General features: G+C 50.5%; 2 protein-coding genes across 7 annotated transcripts in view; one reads left to right on the top strand and one right to left on the bottom strand.

Annotated features, from left to right (window-relative positions):
- The window catches only part of CCND3 (cyclin D3), an 89615-nt gene extending 83324 nt beyond the window's left edge, over nucleotides 1-6291 (top strand). For 4 of the 6 annotated variants that reach the window (XM_045842853.1, XM_045842854.1, XM_045842855.1 and 1 more), the window contains 4 exons: nucleotides 877-1092; nucleotides 3902-4061; nucleotides 4566-4702; nucleotides 5194-6291. In XM_045842853.1, the coding sequence (XP_045698809.1) occupies nucleotides 922-1092; nucleotides 3902-4061; nucleotides 4566-4702; nucleotides 5194-5361 (636 nt within the window). In that variant the 5' untranslated portion in view covers nucleotides 877-921 and the 3' untranslated portion in view covers nucleotides 5362-6291. The remainder of the gene's footprint in view (nucleotides 1-876; nucleotides 1093-3901; nucleotides 4062-4565; nucleotides 4703-5193) is intronic. The other 2 variants (XM_045842857.1, XM_045842856.1) reach the window with 1 other exon arrangement.
- Nucleotides 6292-8063: 1772 nt separating this feature from the next.
- Nucleotides 8064-16868, bottom strand: BYSL (bystin like). Its single transcript, XM_045843067.1, has 7 exons — nucleotides 16335-16868; nucleotides 13042-13204; nucleotides 10756-10894; nucleotides 10291-10424; nucleotides 9545-9705; nucleotides 9273-9375; nucleotides 8064-8747 (listed from the first exon to the last, which is right to left on the bottom strand). The coding sequence occupies exons 1-7, from the start codon at nucleotides 16597-16599 to the stop codon at nucleotides 8402-8404; spliced, it is 1311 nt and encodes a 436-aa protein (XP_045699023.1). The 5' UTR covers nucleotides 16600-16868; the 3' UTR covers nucleotides 8064-8401.
- Between the last annotated feature and the right edge of the window lie 84 nt (nucleotides 16869-16952).

Raw genomic sequence — 16952 nt, 5'->3', positions numbered from 1 at the left:
ACTTGTCTCCCCTCCCCCGCCGGCCCTGCGTCCTCGGCTCCGGACATCCCAGGGCCGCCCTTTTGGGACATCCTGGTCTCAATAACAATCAGCGAGATGCTTCAGTTGCCCAAACCTCTGGGCCTGACCTTTCTTTCACTCGGCACCCTAGCCGGCCGCCTCTGTCCTTTTTTCTTTTCCTTCCCCAACCCCAACTTTGACTGCCAGTGGTTTGGCACCCTAACTAATCCTTTCTTCCGGCCAGGAAAGCGGGACAGGGTCCACCTTATTCCCTCCGGCTTCTCTGGCGTCTCCTGCCTCCCTTTCCCGCCCCGTCTTCTTAGGAGAGTGCGCCTGGAAAACCCTGGGCTCCGCCGCCCCCACCCCTGCCGGGAGCCGGTTCTTGTGTCTGTCGCGGGGTTCTGGCGGGGATAGGCGGTGGGGGTGGCGCGCGCACTGTTCCGGCGGTCAGGGAAATGAAAAGTGCGGGAGGCAGCGGCAGGAGTCTCCTCCCTTCCTTTTGGGTCTGTGCGTGGGTGATGGTAATGGGGGTAAGGTCTCAGCTCTTTGGCTACCGTGGGTGACTCTTGAACATCACCATGGGGGAGGGGAGTCTCAGTTTTGAGTCCTTAAGGCAGCCTCTGGCTTACCCCCCCCCACCCCCACCCCGTGGAGGAGGGAAGGAAGCAACACTGAGGAAGTAGGGGGGGGGCGTCACCTTGGGGAAAGCGCATCCTCCGCCTTAGTCCTTGTCATTGTAAGCACATTCACCCCCTTCCTATTTCCCCCCTTCCCGCCCTACTTCCCTTCAGCGACCCTCCTTTCACCTTTAGTGTTGCTGTGCTTCCCAAGCCCCTTCCCAGAAGTGACTGTGTCCTCCCCCCCCCACCCCCCCAGGTATGTGAGGAGCAGCGCTGTGAGGAGGAAGTCTTCCCGCTGGCCATGAACTACCTGGATCGCTACCTGTCCTGTGTCCCCACCCCCAAGGCGCAGTTGCAGCTCCTGGGGGCAGTCTGCATGCTGCTGGCCTCCAAGTTGCGTGAGACTACTCCACTGACCATCGAAAAATTGTGCATCTACACCGACCACGCTGTCTCTCCCCGCCAGATGCGGGTGCGTGCGTAACTCCCCCACCCCCAACACATACAGCTCACCTACTGAGGAAAAGGAAAGCTAAGACCTCAGGCTTTCTGCCTTAGGGCTCAGGACCAAAGAGACTATATATTTGGACAAAAGATGGGATGGTGTGGTGTGACGGTCCAGTTGTCTCCACCCTCGCCCAGGCTTAAGCTGCCAGCAGGAACTAACTCCCCTTCTCCTGACCTCCAGGGGGTGCCACTCCTTGGTCTTTCCCCCAGATAGCAACAAGTCAAACTGCATGTCTACACTCACTAATACTTTGCCTCTGGGTTTACACAACCATCATGAGTTATTTATTGGCAGCAGCAGGACATGCCTGCACACCCCCACTGGAGTGGGTGAGTGGAATGTGCTTTCATGTGGGGGAGGGGGGCTGCTTTGGGTGAGTCTTTATTCCAGTGTGGACTTTGTGATTGAAAAGCCTCCCAGAGCAGATTAAAGCCCAGCCCCAATTGCTCTGAGGAAGGGCCAAGGAGTTTCATTCATCCCACCTTATTTCCTTCCTCTTATATCCCAGAAGAGACTGCTCCTTCCTAATCCTCATTCTGAGGAACTTCAGCAGCTGCTTCAGGCCTGGTGGAATCCTCTCTCCCTTTTCCTTAGCCAAAGGCCAGAGCTGAGGGACAGACAGGGAGCTGAGCTGCAGCTGCTTCCGATGTGATAATGATGCCCCCTCCCCTGGCCCGCCCACTCCGACCAAGGTCTTTCATAACCCTGTGGGGAGCTGCTGTCACTCCTGTGGTTTGGGAAGTGGCTCCCTGGGCCTCTTGCTGGGAACTTGGGGTGGGTTCTTCTGAGGTAGGGCAGGAAAGTCACCGGTTCTCTTCCCAAAGCCTGGAGAGGAGGTGGGGGAGCAGCTTGGATCTGGAAGAGGTTATTTAGGATGTACAGATCACCTCCTGAGGGGCCTGTGGGAGAGGGTGGGTGAGTGGGCACCTTCCTCAACCTTGCTCTGCACTGGCAAGTCTTCTGACCCTGAGAGGAGTCTCTGGGCCCCATCTCCCGGGGAGGAGGGCAGCATGCAGGCTGCTGTGATTGGCTGGCCAGGAAGCCAGGGTACTAGGGCCCCCGACTGCTGCTTGTCCAGGAACAGGATTCCTCTTCCTGCCAAGTAGCTCTCAGAGATGGGAGTAGGAGGCCGGAGTTGGGAATCTGGGAGGCCCCACAGCTCTTTGTGATGAATCTGGTAGTTCTGGCAAGTCTGAAGGTGGAGATGGTTTCCAGGGCCAGCAAGCAAGATGTTTTCAGAGGGCTTTGGGCTGGAAAGTACAAGGGGACTTCATTTTTTGTGAAAAGATTGGATGGTATGTGTGCCTTTGTATGAGGGAAGTTTTTCAGAACAACAAAAAGTTTCCTTTCCCCCACTCCCTCTGCCTGAGCTGGGGGCGGTGCGTGCAGATGGCTTTCTAGAAGGTCACAATCGGAAGGGACCTCAGAGAACTTCGTCCAAATGCTTGTGAGGCAGGGAGGGATGAGGCCTAGAGAAGGAGGGAAGGGTCCTGCTCAGCAGGAAGGGTGGGGAAGAATCTGGGTCTCCCGGCTAGCCCAGGTGGCCTTAAAGGCTTCGGGATATGACAGAAGCTGCCAGCCACAGCAACTAATCCCTCCTAGGGTCTGCCAAACTAGGGCTGAGATTCTCAGAGGTTGCCTGGATACAGGGTAGGGTGGCTACCTTCCTTCACATAGAACCCCATGCCTCCATGCAGGGCGAATCCCACTCCAAGTTGCCTTCCATGCAGTAACCTTTCTGTTCACTTCTGGGTTAGGAGTTCAGCCCCTGAGAAAAGCAACAGGAGTAGAATGCTAGCTTTTCTGCTCAACTTATTTTGGCTCCAGGCCAGGCTCTTTTCTGTGGGGCCCTGTGAGAGGCTTGGGGCTGATTTGGGAGGATGACACCGAGGCGGGGCCTGGGAGAGGCCGGGTGGGGTTACCATTTCTGCGTTAGCAAGGGGTCAAGCCCATGAGTTCCTTCCTGAGATAAAACAATGAAGAAATCTCCATGTATGCAACTCAAAAATGGGGCCACAGCTGAGAACCCCAGACTCGTGGATTGGGGTGGGGCTCTAAGACTCCCCCTGGAACCCAGCAGGGGTGTGCATGCTTGGGCAGGTGGAGATAGGGTTTGGTCTCAGGGATCATCCAGATCCATCCTGTTTCGCTTGGCCTCCACATCTGAGACTCAAATGGCACTAGGCACTATGGGTGCCAGCTAAAGGGGGTGGAGTGGGGTGCTGTATCTCAGGACCCAACCCTCATGTCCCACCAAGGGGATGTGGGCTGGGTTGGGCAACCTCCCCTTTGAGGAACCTCAGGGCTGGTTCAGTGGCTCGTGCTCACTCCCGTTTCTTCAAGAGGTGTAGGCTTGACTGGGATGCAGAGCTGGGGGAGAGGCTAGTGGTGATTTTCCCTCTTATAAATCCTTGGAGTCTCAAGTTCACGGAGATGCTGGTATATTTGTTGCTGTAGTCTCTTTCAGTCCTGGCTTGGAGAAGTGCCCAGAGCCCTGGATGAAGTCAGGAGAAGGCCTGTATTGGCCCCCAAAAGAACCACATAGGATTAAAAATTCACATACAGCATGTAGACAGGCACCTAGTAACTGACGAATACATGCTTAAAGCAAAATCCCAGCTTTTCTCTGCCCTGGACTCCCCCATTGCACAGGGCCAGTCTCTAAACCCAGAAGCAGAACAGGGGTCTTGACCTTCAAGTTTGATGGGCTTCCTTCTGCTTTACCACCTTCCCATCTTAAGCCACTGACCCCACCTTCTTCTCCAACCTTCAGGACTGGGAGGTGCTGGTCCTGGGGAAGCTCAAGTGGGACCTGGCTGCCGTGATTGCCCATGATTTCCTGGCCCTGATTCTGCACCGGCTCTCTCTGCCCAGTGATCGACAGGCCTTGGTCAAAAAGCATGCTCAGACCTTTTTGGCCCTCTGTGCCACAGGTAATATCTCTAGGTACATTTTTGCCAAATCAGGAAAATCAAGACTGAAGGGTCCAGAGATAACTAGGAGATTCTGGTTTACATGCCTTTCAGAATTTGTGAAAATTATATCCCCTCTGAACCCCCGTTTCAATACAGAAAAGAAGTAGGACACTATCAGAGCTGTATGGGATCTTAGAGACCCAAGCACATACGTAAGTAGGGACTCCGAGGGCTGGAGAGAACTCAGGTCTCTTGACCTGACCCTAGCTTTGTTTCCACACCAGGGACTCATTCACTCTCTGGTTCCTGGCCAGTATCACTTAAGGACTACCCCAGACTTGACCTGTACAATCTGCTATTCACCCCGACACTCTAGGAGAGGACCTTTCCCACCTTTCTTCCTGGCCCCTGGGAGTCTTACGCTCCTCACTGCAGGCATTTTCCATAATGCCCCCTGCTCTATTTATGCTGGCTGTTAGTCTTGATGTTCTTGTCTCACAGTTCCCTCTCTCTCTTTCCAAGATTACACCTTTGCCATGTACCCACCATCCATGATCGCCACAGGCAGCATTGGGGCTGCAGTGCAAGGCCTGGGTGCCTGCTCCATATCTGGAGATGAGCTCACGGAGCTGCTGGCAGGGATCACAGGCACTGAAGTGGTGAGTGCTGGGCAGCTGGGAGGCAGCCTGTTAACTTCACAAAGCATCGCTATTCCCTGAGCCTCCAGCAGAGGGAGGCATCCATTTCAACCTGATCCACATTCCTGGTTTCACGTGGCCTGCCCTTGGGGCTTCTTTGGCCTTTATCTCCTGCCTTGGTGTGGACAGCAAGTAGTCTTGGGCCAGCTGAAGGGCGGGCACCATTCCTGCCGAATGGTGTGCAGGAGTGGGGGTGGGGGTTTGGTGTCAGCTGCAGGGCTGCTCTCACACTCACTTGCCACATCCTCTTGCCAGTTTCTGAGAATTGAAGGCTGATTCCTGGGGCTGGGCTGTGGCCTAACTCCCCAGACCTCCCAGTGCATTGGGAGGTGTCCATCCGCAGCACCTGCTGCCATATGCTATGGTGAGGAGGGAAGTGGACCTTTAGCTCCAAGGGGACCTTCCTCCCTTTCACCCAGCAGTCCCTTCTTACAGTTCCCCTTTGTTCCCAGGACTGCCTTCGGGCCTGTCAGGAGCAGATTGAAGCTGCACTCAGGGAGAGCCTCAGGGAAGCCGCCCAGACCTCCCCCAGCCCAGCACCCAAAGCCCCCAGGGGCTCTGGCAGCCAGGGGCCCAGCCAGACCAGCACTCCCACAGAAGTCACAGCCATCCATCTGTAGCCCCGGAGAGGCCCCCTCTAGTGGCCACTGACAGCAGAAGAGGGGACATGGCCACCCCCCCTCCCTGCCTGCCAAGAATGGACGACTGAAGTCTGGGGGGGCTCCTTCCTGTTTTCCTTTTGCTAAATAGAGGGGCAGGTCCTACCTATTCCTGCAGTGTGCACTAAGGGGCCCCGGCCAGCCACATCTGGGTGGACAGTCAGGCCCCTCTCTCCCTGCCTCTGACCAGCTCAGCTCCTTCCCTGGCTGCGGGTGGGTCAGGCTGGTCAGAGACAAAATTGAAGTACGTGAAATATATGTATCAGCATTCCTTTTTGAGGCCCCTTATCTTAGGGGTTCTCATGTTCTCCAAAATACCCTGGTGCCTTATAAAGGTGCTGTACCTTCTAGAATTACATTTGGATTGGGGTCTTTCTGAAGAAATTTCCAATATTCTGAGAGACACAGTCTGGACAGCTCTTCTCAACACACTTTGGAGATCCCTGCATCCAAGCTAACAGCTGCTCCTAGAGGGAGGGGTGCAGGCCTCTGCCAGAGGTTCAAGAATCAACCAATTCCTCCTTGCTTTGCTTTCTGCTCAGCTTCTCCTATGTGATGGGGGAGGGGTGTCAGTGCTGAAGGAAGAGGTTGTTTTAATTTATTAATTGCATTGAATACAGCTGTTAAGAGTGGTGGGGCCCATTTTCCCCACAAGAGGTGGTAATCCAATCCTGGTGGTTGCTGCATCCTTCCCCTCTGCTACTAGAGGATCTTTGCAACCAAGGAGCTGCTACAGCCTGGGGAGTCATCAGGCCCTCTCCTTTTGGCCTTCTGCCCCATCCTTCAGCAGGGGAGGAAGCAGGGATGACCCGGAGGTGACCGAGTGCCCTGTCTGAGGGGAGGCAAGCCCTGTTGACACAGGTCTTTAATAAAGATTGTGGTATAACATTGGCCTTGGCTTCTTGGATTGGATGGTTGCGTGGGTAAAGGTCCATTTCTAAACTGCATCAGATATAGCAAGCAGCAATCAGTGGCCTCAAACAGGGTTGAGGCTGTTCTGTAAGGGGCCAGAGAATAAATATTTTAGGTTTGTGGGCCATATTGTTTGCCCCGCATATAGTCAACTTTGCTTTATAATGGAACACGTACATTCCTAAATCAATGCACTATGCAAAACTAATAAAACCCACAGGACTTGATGTATGGGCTTAAGGTACAACACTGAAGGACGTTTTTTTAAAACAGCTTTTATACACTGAAGAAACACTGGGTTGGCCAAAAAGGTCTTTTTTTTTTTTGGTAAGATGGCTAGTAGTGCTTAGTCATCTTCCACTTCATTTGAAACTATTTTGTTACTGTATTGTGACAGCTGTTTTATCAGTGTGCACTTAAAAACATCAAATTGGTAAATTTTGGGGTGGCCATTTTATTATTAAAGGTGGAAGAAAATTAGCAACATTTTCAGCATATTATGCTTTATCATTTCAAGAAAGGTAAAAATGCAACTGGAAGGCAAAAAAAGATTTGAGCAGTGTATGGGGAAAGTGCTGTGACTGATCAAACGTGTCAGAAATAGTCTGTGAAGTTTGGTGCTGGAGATTTCTCACTGGATGATGCTCCATGGTCAGGTACACCAGTTAAAGTTGATAGTGATCAAATCAAGGCATTAAATGATGACAATCAACATTATACCACATGAGAGATAGCTTAAATACTCAAAATATCCAAATCAAAGTTACTGGTGAAAATGAAAAATGTGTCTTTTATTTTCTGGAGAAAACTAAATGGACTTTTTGGTCAACCCAATACAATAAACAGGCCTGTGTCTTCAAAAAGACCTGAAGAAAGCTCATGGAAAGAGATCGGAAGGATGTGGAAGGTGGGTTTTAACACCAGATGTGGGTGTGACTCCCAGCCCACGCCTTGGAGATGCATGTATTTTATGTATCTGGTTTGGTTCAGCTGGGTGTGGTTTTCTGATTTCACATGTTTCTCAAGGACAAAACTGCAAATAAATAAATGAGATTATCTGCCTTATGAGATCATATTGTCCCCAAATATATGAATTCAGCTGGGAAAAATTCATTTTTCAAAGGCCAAGGTTCCAGGATTGCACTCTGCTACTGCGGCACGAGAACAGCCATAGAAGACATGTAAACAGGTGGCAGTGGCTGTGTTCCAGTAAAACTACGGGCAGTGAAATGTGAATTTCATGTAATTCTCACCTGTCACAAAATAGTTTAAAAAAATTTCCACCCACTAAAAAATATGAAAACCAGTCTTAGTTCATAGGCCATATAGACCTTAGTTTGCCAATCTCTGGTCTAACGTTCCTAGCAGTCAAGGAAAGTTAGGAAGCGAACTTGTCTGGTGGTGGCCCAGACCTGGTTACAACCAGTATTCTCTGATCTGTCTGGCCCTTGTATTTCCACTCTCCTCTAGCTCTTTCATCCACAGGTGAGACACCATCTTTTGTACCACCTCCTGGTTGCTGGCATTCTCCCAAAGCAGCCTGCACTGGGGAGAGGCAGACACTGTGCCCCCTGGGAGCTCACGCTGGGTACAGCCTGGAGCAGCAAGACTGCGGAGTAGGGATGGGAAGGGATTCATGCATAAACTGGGTGAGAAGGCACTCCTAGACAGGAACCTGAAGAGTAATTCCTTCCTCCAGATAAAGAGGGAAAGCAGAAAGATCTCCACTAATCACATTAAAACACAGAAGCTCAATAAATACCGCCTTTTTATCCACATCCCAGTGATGTGACACAACAGCCTGAGAGAGAACAGTACTTACTCCAAGCCCCAGCAGGGCAGTATGTGGAATGCTGGGTGTGGAATCTCAAAGAGCTCCAGAACTGAGCAGGAACGATGGCCTAGAATGGAAAAAGGAGCCAGCTAGACGCTGTCCTCCCTGTCAGGTACTGGGAGTCACAGATGCCCATGAGCCGTCACTGCCCAAAACTGGGCCTTCAGCTGTAAAGGCTCAGTGTCACTGTTAGTCACCAAACAGGGATCCTGGTGTCCTCCCACGCCCCTCAGACCAGGATGAGTGACTGTTTCCTCAGTCCATGGTAATGGGAACATCTTCCACATCTCGGGGTACCGCACTCTGAAGCTCACGCCTGATCTCAGGGGACAGCTGTGGGTGGGGCTGCAGCCGGAGCAGCTCCAGGAGGGCCTCCTTCTGCTCTGTGGCCAGGTCTGCCTTATAGCGCTGGGCCAAAGTCAGGAAGCACTGGTGCCAGAGCACCGGCAGTTCGCGCTTCTCTGTCCGGAACCGCAGGAAGTGGAAGACCAGGGCGTCCAGCACCCGGTAGGGCAGTGCATACTTCTTATCCAGCAGCAGTCGCAAGAAGATGCTGTTGGCCCCGCTGTATTCCATCTCGGCAATTTTTAGCATGGCCGCACTGGCAGAAAGGTGCGGTCGGGTTAGTGATGGGGAAATGTTGGGGAAGAGGCTCTACTTCTCCCTCTCTGTGCCTTTTCCCTCTTCTCCTCCTCTGCTGGCCCCTAAAACTCCTAAGAACACCAGCTCAGGCCTTCCTCTCAGCTATGCAGTCTTGATCATCCTCCCTGCAGTCCAGTTATCTCTATGCTGATGCATCACAAATCCCCATACCTATGGCTCAGACTGCTTGTCAGTATTCTCCTACAGTATGCCCAAATATCTCAACATTTCCACCCCTAGCCTATTGTCTTCCCATATTCTCTATTCATTCATTCAACTGTTTACTGAGCACCTACCATGTGGCAGGCACTGGGGCCCTATTCTTGTGGGATTTACCATCTAGTAGGGTAATGGCACACTTACTGGCTTCAATAAGCCACAAATGCAGGGCTATCATTAGCTCCTTCTCCACTCTGTCCCCCACCAACTTTTCAAGTTCTGGTGAGTCCACTGACTAGTTCTCCTCCTTCCCCACCAACACTACCTGGAATGCAGCACAGGGATGGAGCACTTGGTGATGATGCTACCCACGATGATGGCTTCCCGGAGGGTACAGGTGCCTGACTCACACAGTGGGATCAGGATCCCTGGGGAGGGTCAGAGGGGCAGTCACTTGGAGCCCAAGGTGAGAAAAAGGAGGTACAGCAGGAAGCACCCCTGCCTACCAGAGACAGCTGTCCTTCCAAGTCGACCTCAGTGCTCTCACCTGCAGGAACTCCAGCCCCTCCCTTTCCTAACTGCCTCCTGGGTTCTCACCTTTAAACCAGGCTCCAGGCTTGAACAGGGCCTTCTTGAGTGCCATGTAGAGGTGGAAATTCAGTCGTTTGTACTCAGCAATGTCATCCCGTACCCGGGGGAGCAGGACAAGGTTGAAGAAACGCTGGGCCATGCGTTCCTTCAGGTTAGAGGTGAAAATCCTAGTTTTTTTGGGGGGGAAGAGGAGGCAGCAGTAGGGAAATCCCAGGTCACTTGATGGTCTGGAGCTGGCCCTTTAACTCTCACTGTAAATGGTGTATGCAAGATATTTGAGGGGTCTGTGAGAGTGTGTGAGCTGTGTGCATGCCACACCCACTTCAGATCGGAGAGAACAGGAGAGGCTACAAGAGGTATCCAAACAGGGGAACACTGAGAGCTGAAACACCCCCGAACCGATGATTATTCAGCTATGCACCTTCCTCTCCCCATCGTGGCTCTTCTCTACCCTTCAAGGGACCTGAGCGCGCCTGGGGAGCCACAGGCTTCTGAGGCCAGCCTGACATCCAGGGTTGTAGCCCTGTAGTTACAAACCTCTTCCCTAGAAACTCATCACAGGAGAGTCTCAATAGGGTCTTGGCCCCAAAACATGAAACAGGAAAAGCTGGAAAATGATGATACAAATAAGCACAACAGAGAGCTCTGAGGCAAAGTTAAAATGTAATGACAAAGGGAAGGAAAGCCTGTACTTTCCACGCCCCAGCCCTTACCTAGAGACATAAGGCCATTCTAACCCCCATCTACTCTACCTTGTGGCTTGGTACATGGCAGCAGCAGTCCAGGCCTCAGGCTCTGTGACGTAGAGGATCTGCTCCCAGTTGGAGAGCGCAGGGATGATCTTAAATGCCTTGGGCAGCTTCCCACTGCGGTACTTAGATAACACCTGGGGGTGAGCAAGTAAAACCATCATTGCTATTAACATATATTTGTGTACTGCTTGCCAGGTGCTTGTCACATATTCATTCACTCAATCCTCACAGCCACCATATAAGAGATGCTATTACCATCCTCACTTTCCAGACAGGGAAACCGAAACCAGAGAGTTAAGAAACTTGCCCATAGCCCCCAAGTCACTGAGTGGAACAGCAGGACTCTGAACCCATGACTCTGACTTAAGACTGTTCTCGGCCACCAGGCCTTCTGTGTATGACGTGTGAGCATCCAAAATCTTAGGAGGGAACCCACAGCCCCTGTGAGGGTATTCTGGCTCTCACCTCCCGGACTCCTCTGTAGACCTCCAGGACCCGGGGATCCAGCTGGGGCACAGGGAAGCCGGTTGCCTCGGACATGACTGTCTCAACTTCCGTCTGCTTCTCAGTCAGCTTCTCCATGATGATGTCAGCCAGGGTGCGCCTAAGGGTAAGGGGGTGCAGAGGGAAAGGGAGGGAGGTGGGTGGGAGTGCTGCAGTCACAGTCTGGGAAGCTCTAGACACCACGCACAGTCCCTTATGAGCTCCAACGAACCTGCCACCTTGCTAGGATTGACCTCAGTTCCCCTCTGGGCCTGTCCACCCACCACAGGATCGCTGCAGAGCACAAATGACCTGAAAGTCATTCAACTTAGGACAAAGTGGACAGTTGTGTGGAGATTAAGAACCTGGGCTCTGGAGCCAGTCTGCCTGGGCTTAAATCCTGGCCTTTCCACTGCTGTATGACCCACACTCTGTATGACCTGGGGCATGCTATTTTGCCTCTCTATGCTTCAGTTTCCTCATCTATCAAACAGAGTAATAATAACTGTACCTAGCTCGTAAAGTCAACATTAGGAATCAATGAATTATTGCTTGTACATAAATGTGTGATGAGTGTTGCCTGTTTCAGACACACTCCTCATAGGTTGGCAACATGCTGAGGTCTCTCCGACCACAGAACCCTGGTCTGTCCTTTCATCTCAGAGTGCCACTCATCTTAGTTATACACTAAGATTTCAAGTAGCTGGGTTTAGAAAAAGACCAGAGCACAAACTCCCCACCATTTTACTAAAATCTATGCAAGTAGTTCCAAGATTAATATTTTTCTTAGTCTCCTTGAAAAGTATATTAAACATAATTTTTATTGTGATGATTCAGAATTCTCATTACACTAGCTTTGGTATAAGAATGGCTTCTTCAGAAGCTGCTAAAGTATACTTTAAACAGCTCCTGTTTTCTGAGGGTTGTCTCAAGGCCAGACACTGAGTACAGGACTTCCCAGATGTTATCTTATACAGTCCGTGCAACACTTGTGTGAGGTGGCGTTCCCTTATTCAACATGGGAACAGGTAGTCAGGTGAGTAACTCCCCCAAGGTCTCAGCAAGCTCTGCTCAGGGGGGTCAAACCCTGGCTGTTCAGGTTCTTCAGAGCACACTGCCTCGTGCCACCAAACCCGATGGCCTCTGGCCTCTGTTCACGTGGGTCTAGGCCTGCTTTCTAAAGATGCCAGCGGCATTTCTCAGGACTGCCAGGAGTTCCGGTTTCTGTAGCTTTACTCTTCTGTTCACTGCAAGCTGGAAAACCATTCTGCCAAGCTTGTCAGAGGAGCTGTTAACATGGAGTTATAAGGCACTGAGAGGCTCTCTGGTGGGACAAGCACACAAGCCCCAGCACACACTGTGTGACGTCTAGTCTGGGAAAGGAACTCATTTCTTCATTCTGTGCTTTCAAATAAACTACCACAGACCTTATCATTCAGCCTCCTCTTCTTTTCACTGTCTTATTAGCAATGAGAAATGCATTAATCCAAAACAGCGTAGAGAAGCAAGACCGATGTCATGCTAATATCACAGGGTCAGAATGAACTGGTTGGGGGCCCTTATCCCAGACTCCCCTACCCTGGACTAAAATCCATATGCTTAGGAGTTTGACCACAGGAGCTTAAATGCTTGCATGTGTTAGAGCTGGCATTTATTATGGATGGGAATGAATTAGTGGTTCTACCTGGGGGTGAATTTGCCCCCTAGGAGACATCTACCAATGCCTGAGACATGTTTGGTTATCACAAATGGGGGGAAGGTCACTACTGGTGCCCAGTGGGTAGAGGTCAGGGATGTTGCCAAATATCCTACATCACATAGGACAGCCTCCACAAAAAAGACGTATCTGGTCCAAAATGCCAACAGTGCTAAGGCTGAAAAATCCTGAATAAAATGAAGCTTAGGGTATGAAAGACATTTAGCTAAGGAAACTGAGGTCACGAGTAGGAAAACTGAGCATGCCAAGAGCAAATGGGATGGGACACGTCTCCCTAGAAACATAAAAAGGCCGGGCAGCTATTTCCCTAGGTAATCCGAGCAGCTCCAGAACAGTGGGCAGAGTGGACGCAGATGTTCTGAGTCCGAGTCATTCTCACTTAGAATGGCCCTTTGAGGATGGCTCAATGTTACCGAGGTGGTTCCCCACAACCAGCCATGATCAGGCCCTTCCCAAAGGGAGGAAATCAAAACTCTGCTGGGGCATATGCTTCCCTGTGGCAAGTTGCTACCAGGACCCATACCCCAAATTCCAGGCCATGCCAACCCTACCTGGCAGGAGGGTTTTTATTCATGAACATCTCAATGGCACGCTCATCCTCAGGGTCCACGACCACCTCTGCATGGTGGCCCACCCCTGTCATTGTGGCAGCCTTCTCCAGGGTGGGCCACTCTTCATCCTCATCATCTGATCCATCTTGTGGCACTCCTGGACCTAGAGGAGGGGAGATAAACTAGATGGGCGAGGCAGGTGGTGGGTGAGGGATTTAGAGGTCAATGTAACCATCTACATGGAGAGTACAAGCCTCACATGTGCTTGTAACAGACACAGGTGTGTGCAGTGAAGCAGCGGTGCACACGCTACCTTCCTGCACCAGGGGCTTACAAGCCTGCTTAAGAAAATGTACATATATGAAAAAACGAGACAGCAGTGCCAATACATCGTAGTTAACACACTATAGTCAGTGATGTAGCACGAACTGTTCTAAACACTGTATATAACCCTTACTACCCCAAGAAGTATGTCCTATTATTATACCCAGTTTCAGATAGAAAACACTAAAACACAGACAGTTAGGTAATTTACCTATGACAGGTAGTCTAGATCTAGACTGTGCATTCTTCATCTGCATTCTACACACACGGTAGGGCTTGATTATATGCCAAATGAATGGTAGAGACAGTGTATACCATAGGCACTTAGAAGAGAAGTGCAGAGGCTGGTGAGGCTCCCAGTGGGGAGCATGGGAGCAGGTGGAACATGTTCCAAACCTGGGTTACAACACTGGCAAATGGGCTTGGTTACAGACAGGCTGCAGCGAGAAATAAGGCTGGATGCGTAAAAAGTCAAACTGTGGAAGGCCTTGAGGTTAGTCAGTACAGGTCAGATTTCAGTGGGCCAACGGAATAGCTGAATAACTGATTAGTAGAAGGATCCAGCTGGCTGGGCATCTGGTAAGGGATGCAGTACTCCAGTCAGGGAGATAAAATGCTGCATTTGAACAGGTCATTAACAGAGGGAGCGTGTGAGGAAAGCTAAATGAGGGGGATGGGGACGCACACGATACAGATGTTTTGTCTCCAAATCTATACTTGTAGGTAGATGTCCCTTCACTCCAGACTGTAACTTCAGCTGCCACCTGTACAGCCACCCTTGCAGGACTCACGGGCACTTTAAACTTCACCTATCATCAACGGAATTCACTCTTTTCCTCCCAAGTCTATACTACTCACTGTACTCACTGTGTTCTACATCTAAAGACCTGGCACAGCCACCACCTCAATGACATGCCAGAACCAGGAAGGCAGGCCTGTGTCATCTCCTGCCCTCACCCCAACATCCAATTAATTACCAAGTCCTATTCAATTCTACCTCATAGAATATCTTTCAAATCCTTCCCAGTTCTGTCTAACTCTAGGTCAGCATCTTCTCTTGCCTGGATTAATTCAGTAATCCCCTAACTGGTCTCCCTATTCTCCAATAGTTTTCCATTGTCTTTATGATAGCTTTAAATCCTGGGAACAACCTCCAAGGCTTTTGCAGATTTGGCTTCTACACACCTCACCATCATTCACTAATCCATTCATTACACAATCCATTCAGCAAACATTAAGTGCCTACTATATATGAGACACTGTTCTGGGTGCTAGAAATATTTAAATGAACCAGAGAAACAAAATCTTTTGCCCTGTAGAGCTTATATTCTAGCGGGGGAAGACAGACGATATAACACGTAAGAGGTTCAAAAACAAGCACTATGACAAAAGCAAGAGGGCAGAGTAGAGAAGCCAGGACTGTGGAGACAGCAGTGGGGGTGTTGCAATTTTTAATGAAGCGGTCAGGGAAGCCTCTCTGAGGTGAAGAAATGAGGGAGCATGCCTACAAGTGCAGGAGGACAGAAGGAGAAATCAGGGCCAAGGCCCTAACTTGCCCTGTTTAAGCTTATAAGTGGGGAGTGAAAAAGGGGACATAGAAGTCGCACTGGCAATGGAAGCTGATCACACAGAGCTTTGCAAACCATTGTACTCCTCTAGCTGTTGAGTTGAGAGCGGGCTGTAGGGATTATGGGACATTAATGAGGAGGCTACTGCAATAATCCAGGTGAGGGAGAGAGAGAGATCATGGTGGCTTGAAGAGGATGGTGTTCCAAGGTAGTGAAAAGTGGTCTGATTCTGGATACATTTTGAAGGGAGAGTCAACAGGGTTTCCCAACAGATCAGATGTGGAATTAGAGAGAGAAGTCCAAGGCTTTAGTCTTAAGCAAATGGAAAGATATCATGCTATTAACTGAGATGAGGAAGATGGAGGGGCAGATTTGGTGAGGTCTATTTTGGATATGTTATGTTTGAAATGTCTATTAGACTTCAAACTGGAGATGCCAAATTGGCAACAGAAGAATCTAGGTTTCATGAAAGAAATCCAGGCCAGAATATAAAGGCGCGAGCAGTCACCAAATACGTGGTATTTGAACCACAGAACTGATGACAGCACCAGAGAAGTGAGTGAAGAGGTCCAAAGACTGAACCCTCTGGCTCTTCACTAAGAGGTTGGGGACCAAAGGGGATCCAGCAAAGGATACTGAGAGGTGAGAAAGTAGTAACACAGGAACGTAATACTTCTTCTCAGAAGCCAAGTAAAGATACTTAGCCAGGAAGCCAATGTTCCACTCTGAGCAAAATATCTGAGATACGAAATAGGGAGGTCGACACTCCTACCCTAATTAGAAAATGTTGATCATCTTTTACTTACTTTTTCTCCCTCTTTGGCCCCTAAACAATATTTCTGCTCAGAGCACTCCCCACTCGTTTTTCAGGTCTCAGCATAAAGGACATGCTATCTGGGGAGCCTGACCCCCAAGATCAATGCTATTGTCATCAGAATAAACTATACTTTACTGTGGAATGTATTATCCTCATTGTCTATTGTGTACTTTCTCCTGGGCTAGACTGTAAAATCCTGATGTCAGGCACATATCTACCTTGTTTACCTATCCAAACCTTCTAAGCTCCCTAGCACTGTACCAAGTACTAGCAGACATCCGTAAGTATTCATAAAACAAATGCATAAATACTAGGAGAACTGAGTGGCGTGGGGAGTGGCGTTAGTCCAATCTCTTCTGGTTGGACTAACTTCAGCGGTACTTCGAAGACAAGGCCTAAACCTAGCAGTGGGAGTGGAGGGCGCTGACTATCCCAAATCGGCTCCGGGGCTGGGTGTCCCATTCCATTACCTTCGTAAGAAAGTACTATCACCCACTCTTTTTTATTCCAAGCTATTCCCCTGTCCGACACCGTTCCATCCTCATCTAACCTCCTTTTTCCTTGGACCCATACACGCCACTCACCCAGCCGCGTGATGCGCTCCCGGGGCGCCGCGGGCTTGCCCCCAGTCCCATGCTCGGCTTCCAGCTCCTCCTGCTGCTGCCGCGCTTGCTGCAAAATTCGTCGGGTCAACCGGGGCCCTACATACTCTTCCTCTTCTTCGGTTCCGCGACCCCGCCGCTTCTCCCGAGCCCCTAGCCGCACCGCGTCCCCAGCCAGAATCTGCTCGGCAAGGGGCGCATGTTTTTCCTGAACTCCCACCCCGCGGGCCGCCTTGAATTTGGGCATTTTTCTCGAAAAAGCTGCCCAGACAGTTCACACGTGGACACAGACGAGAAGTTCTCAGTACGCTTGCGCGGTGAACCCTCAGCTCCCAAGAGGCCAAACAGATCACAGCGCCGCCTACAGTTCGGAGGCCAGAAGTGTCATCAGCGACGTCCTACATGCTAAGAACTCACTGTCCTGCCTCTAGACTTGGGATAGACTTATTGCATTTAACGCCGGCTTTTTTAAGGTCCGTGGATTTATGCACAGAATGTTGCAAGCCGGTTGATACCAATAGAGGTAACACCGAGGTGACGCCTAGACAAGCCCTTGTTCCTTGTGGTGCGTCCACTGGGCGCTCTGTTTTTACGTAATTT

The sequence above is a fragment of the Phyllostomus hastatus genome, unplaced genomic scaffold, assembly GCF_019186645.2.
Source record: "Phyllostomus hastatus isolate PE091 unplaced genomic scaffold, TTU_PhHast_1.1 phas_contig_40, whole genome shotgun sequence".
Classification (NCBI taxonomy): Eukaryota; Metazoa; Chordata; class Mammalia; order Chiroptera; family Phyllostomidae; genus Phyllostomus; species Phyllostomus hastatus.
Note: the sequence above shows the minus strand (reverse complement) of the source record. Positions and strands in the feature narration are given on the sequence as shown.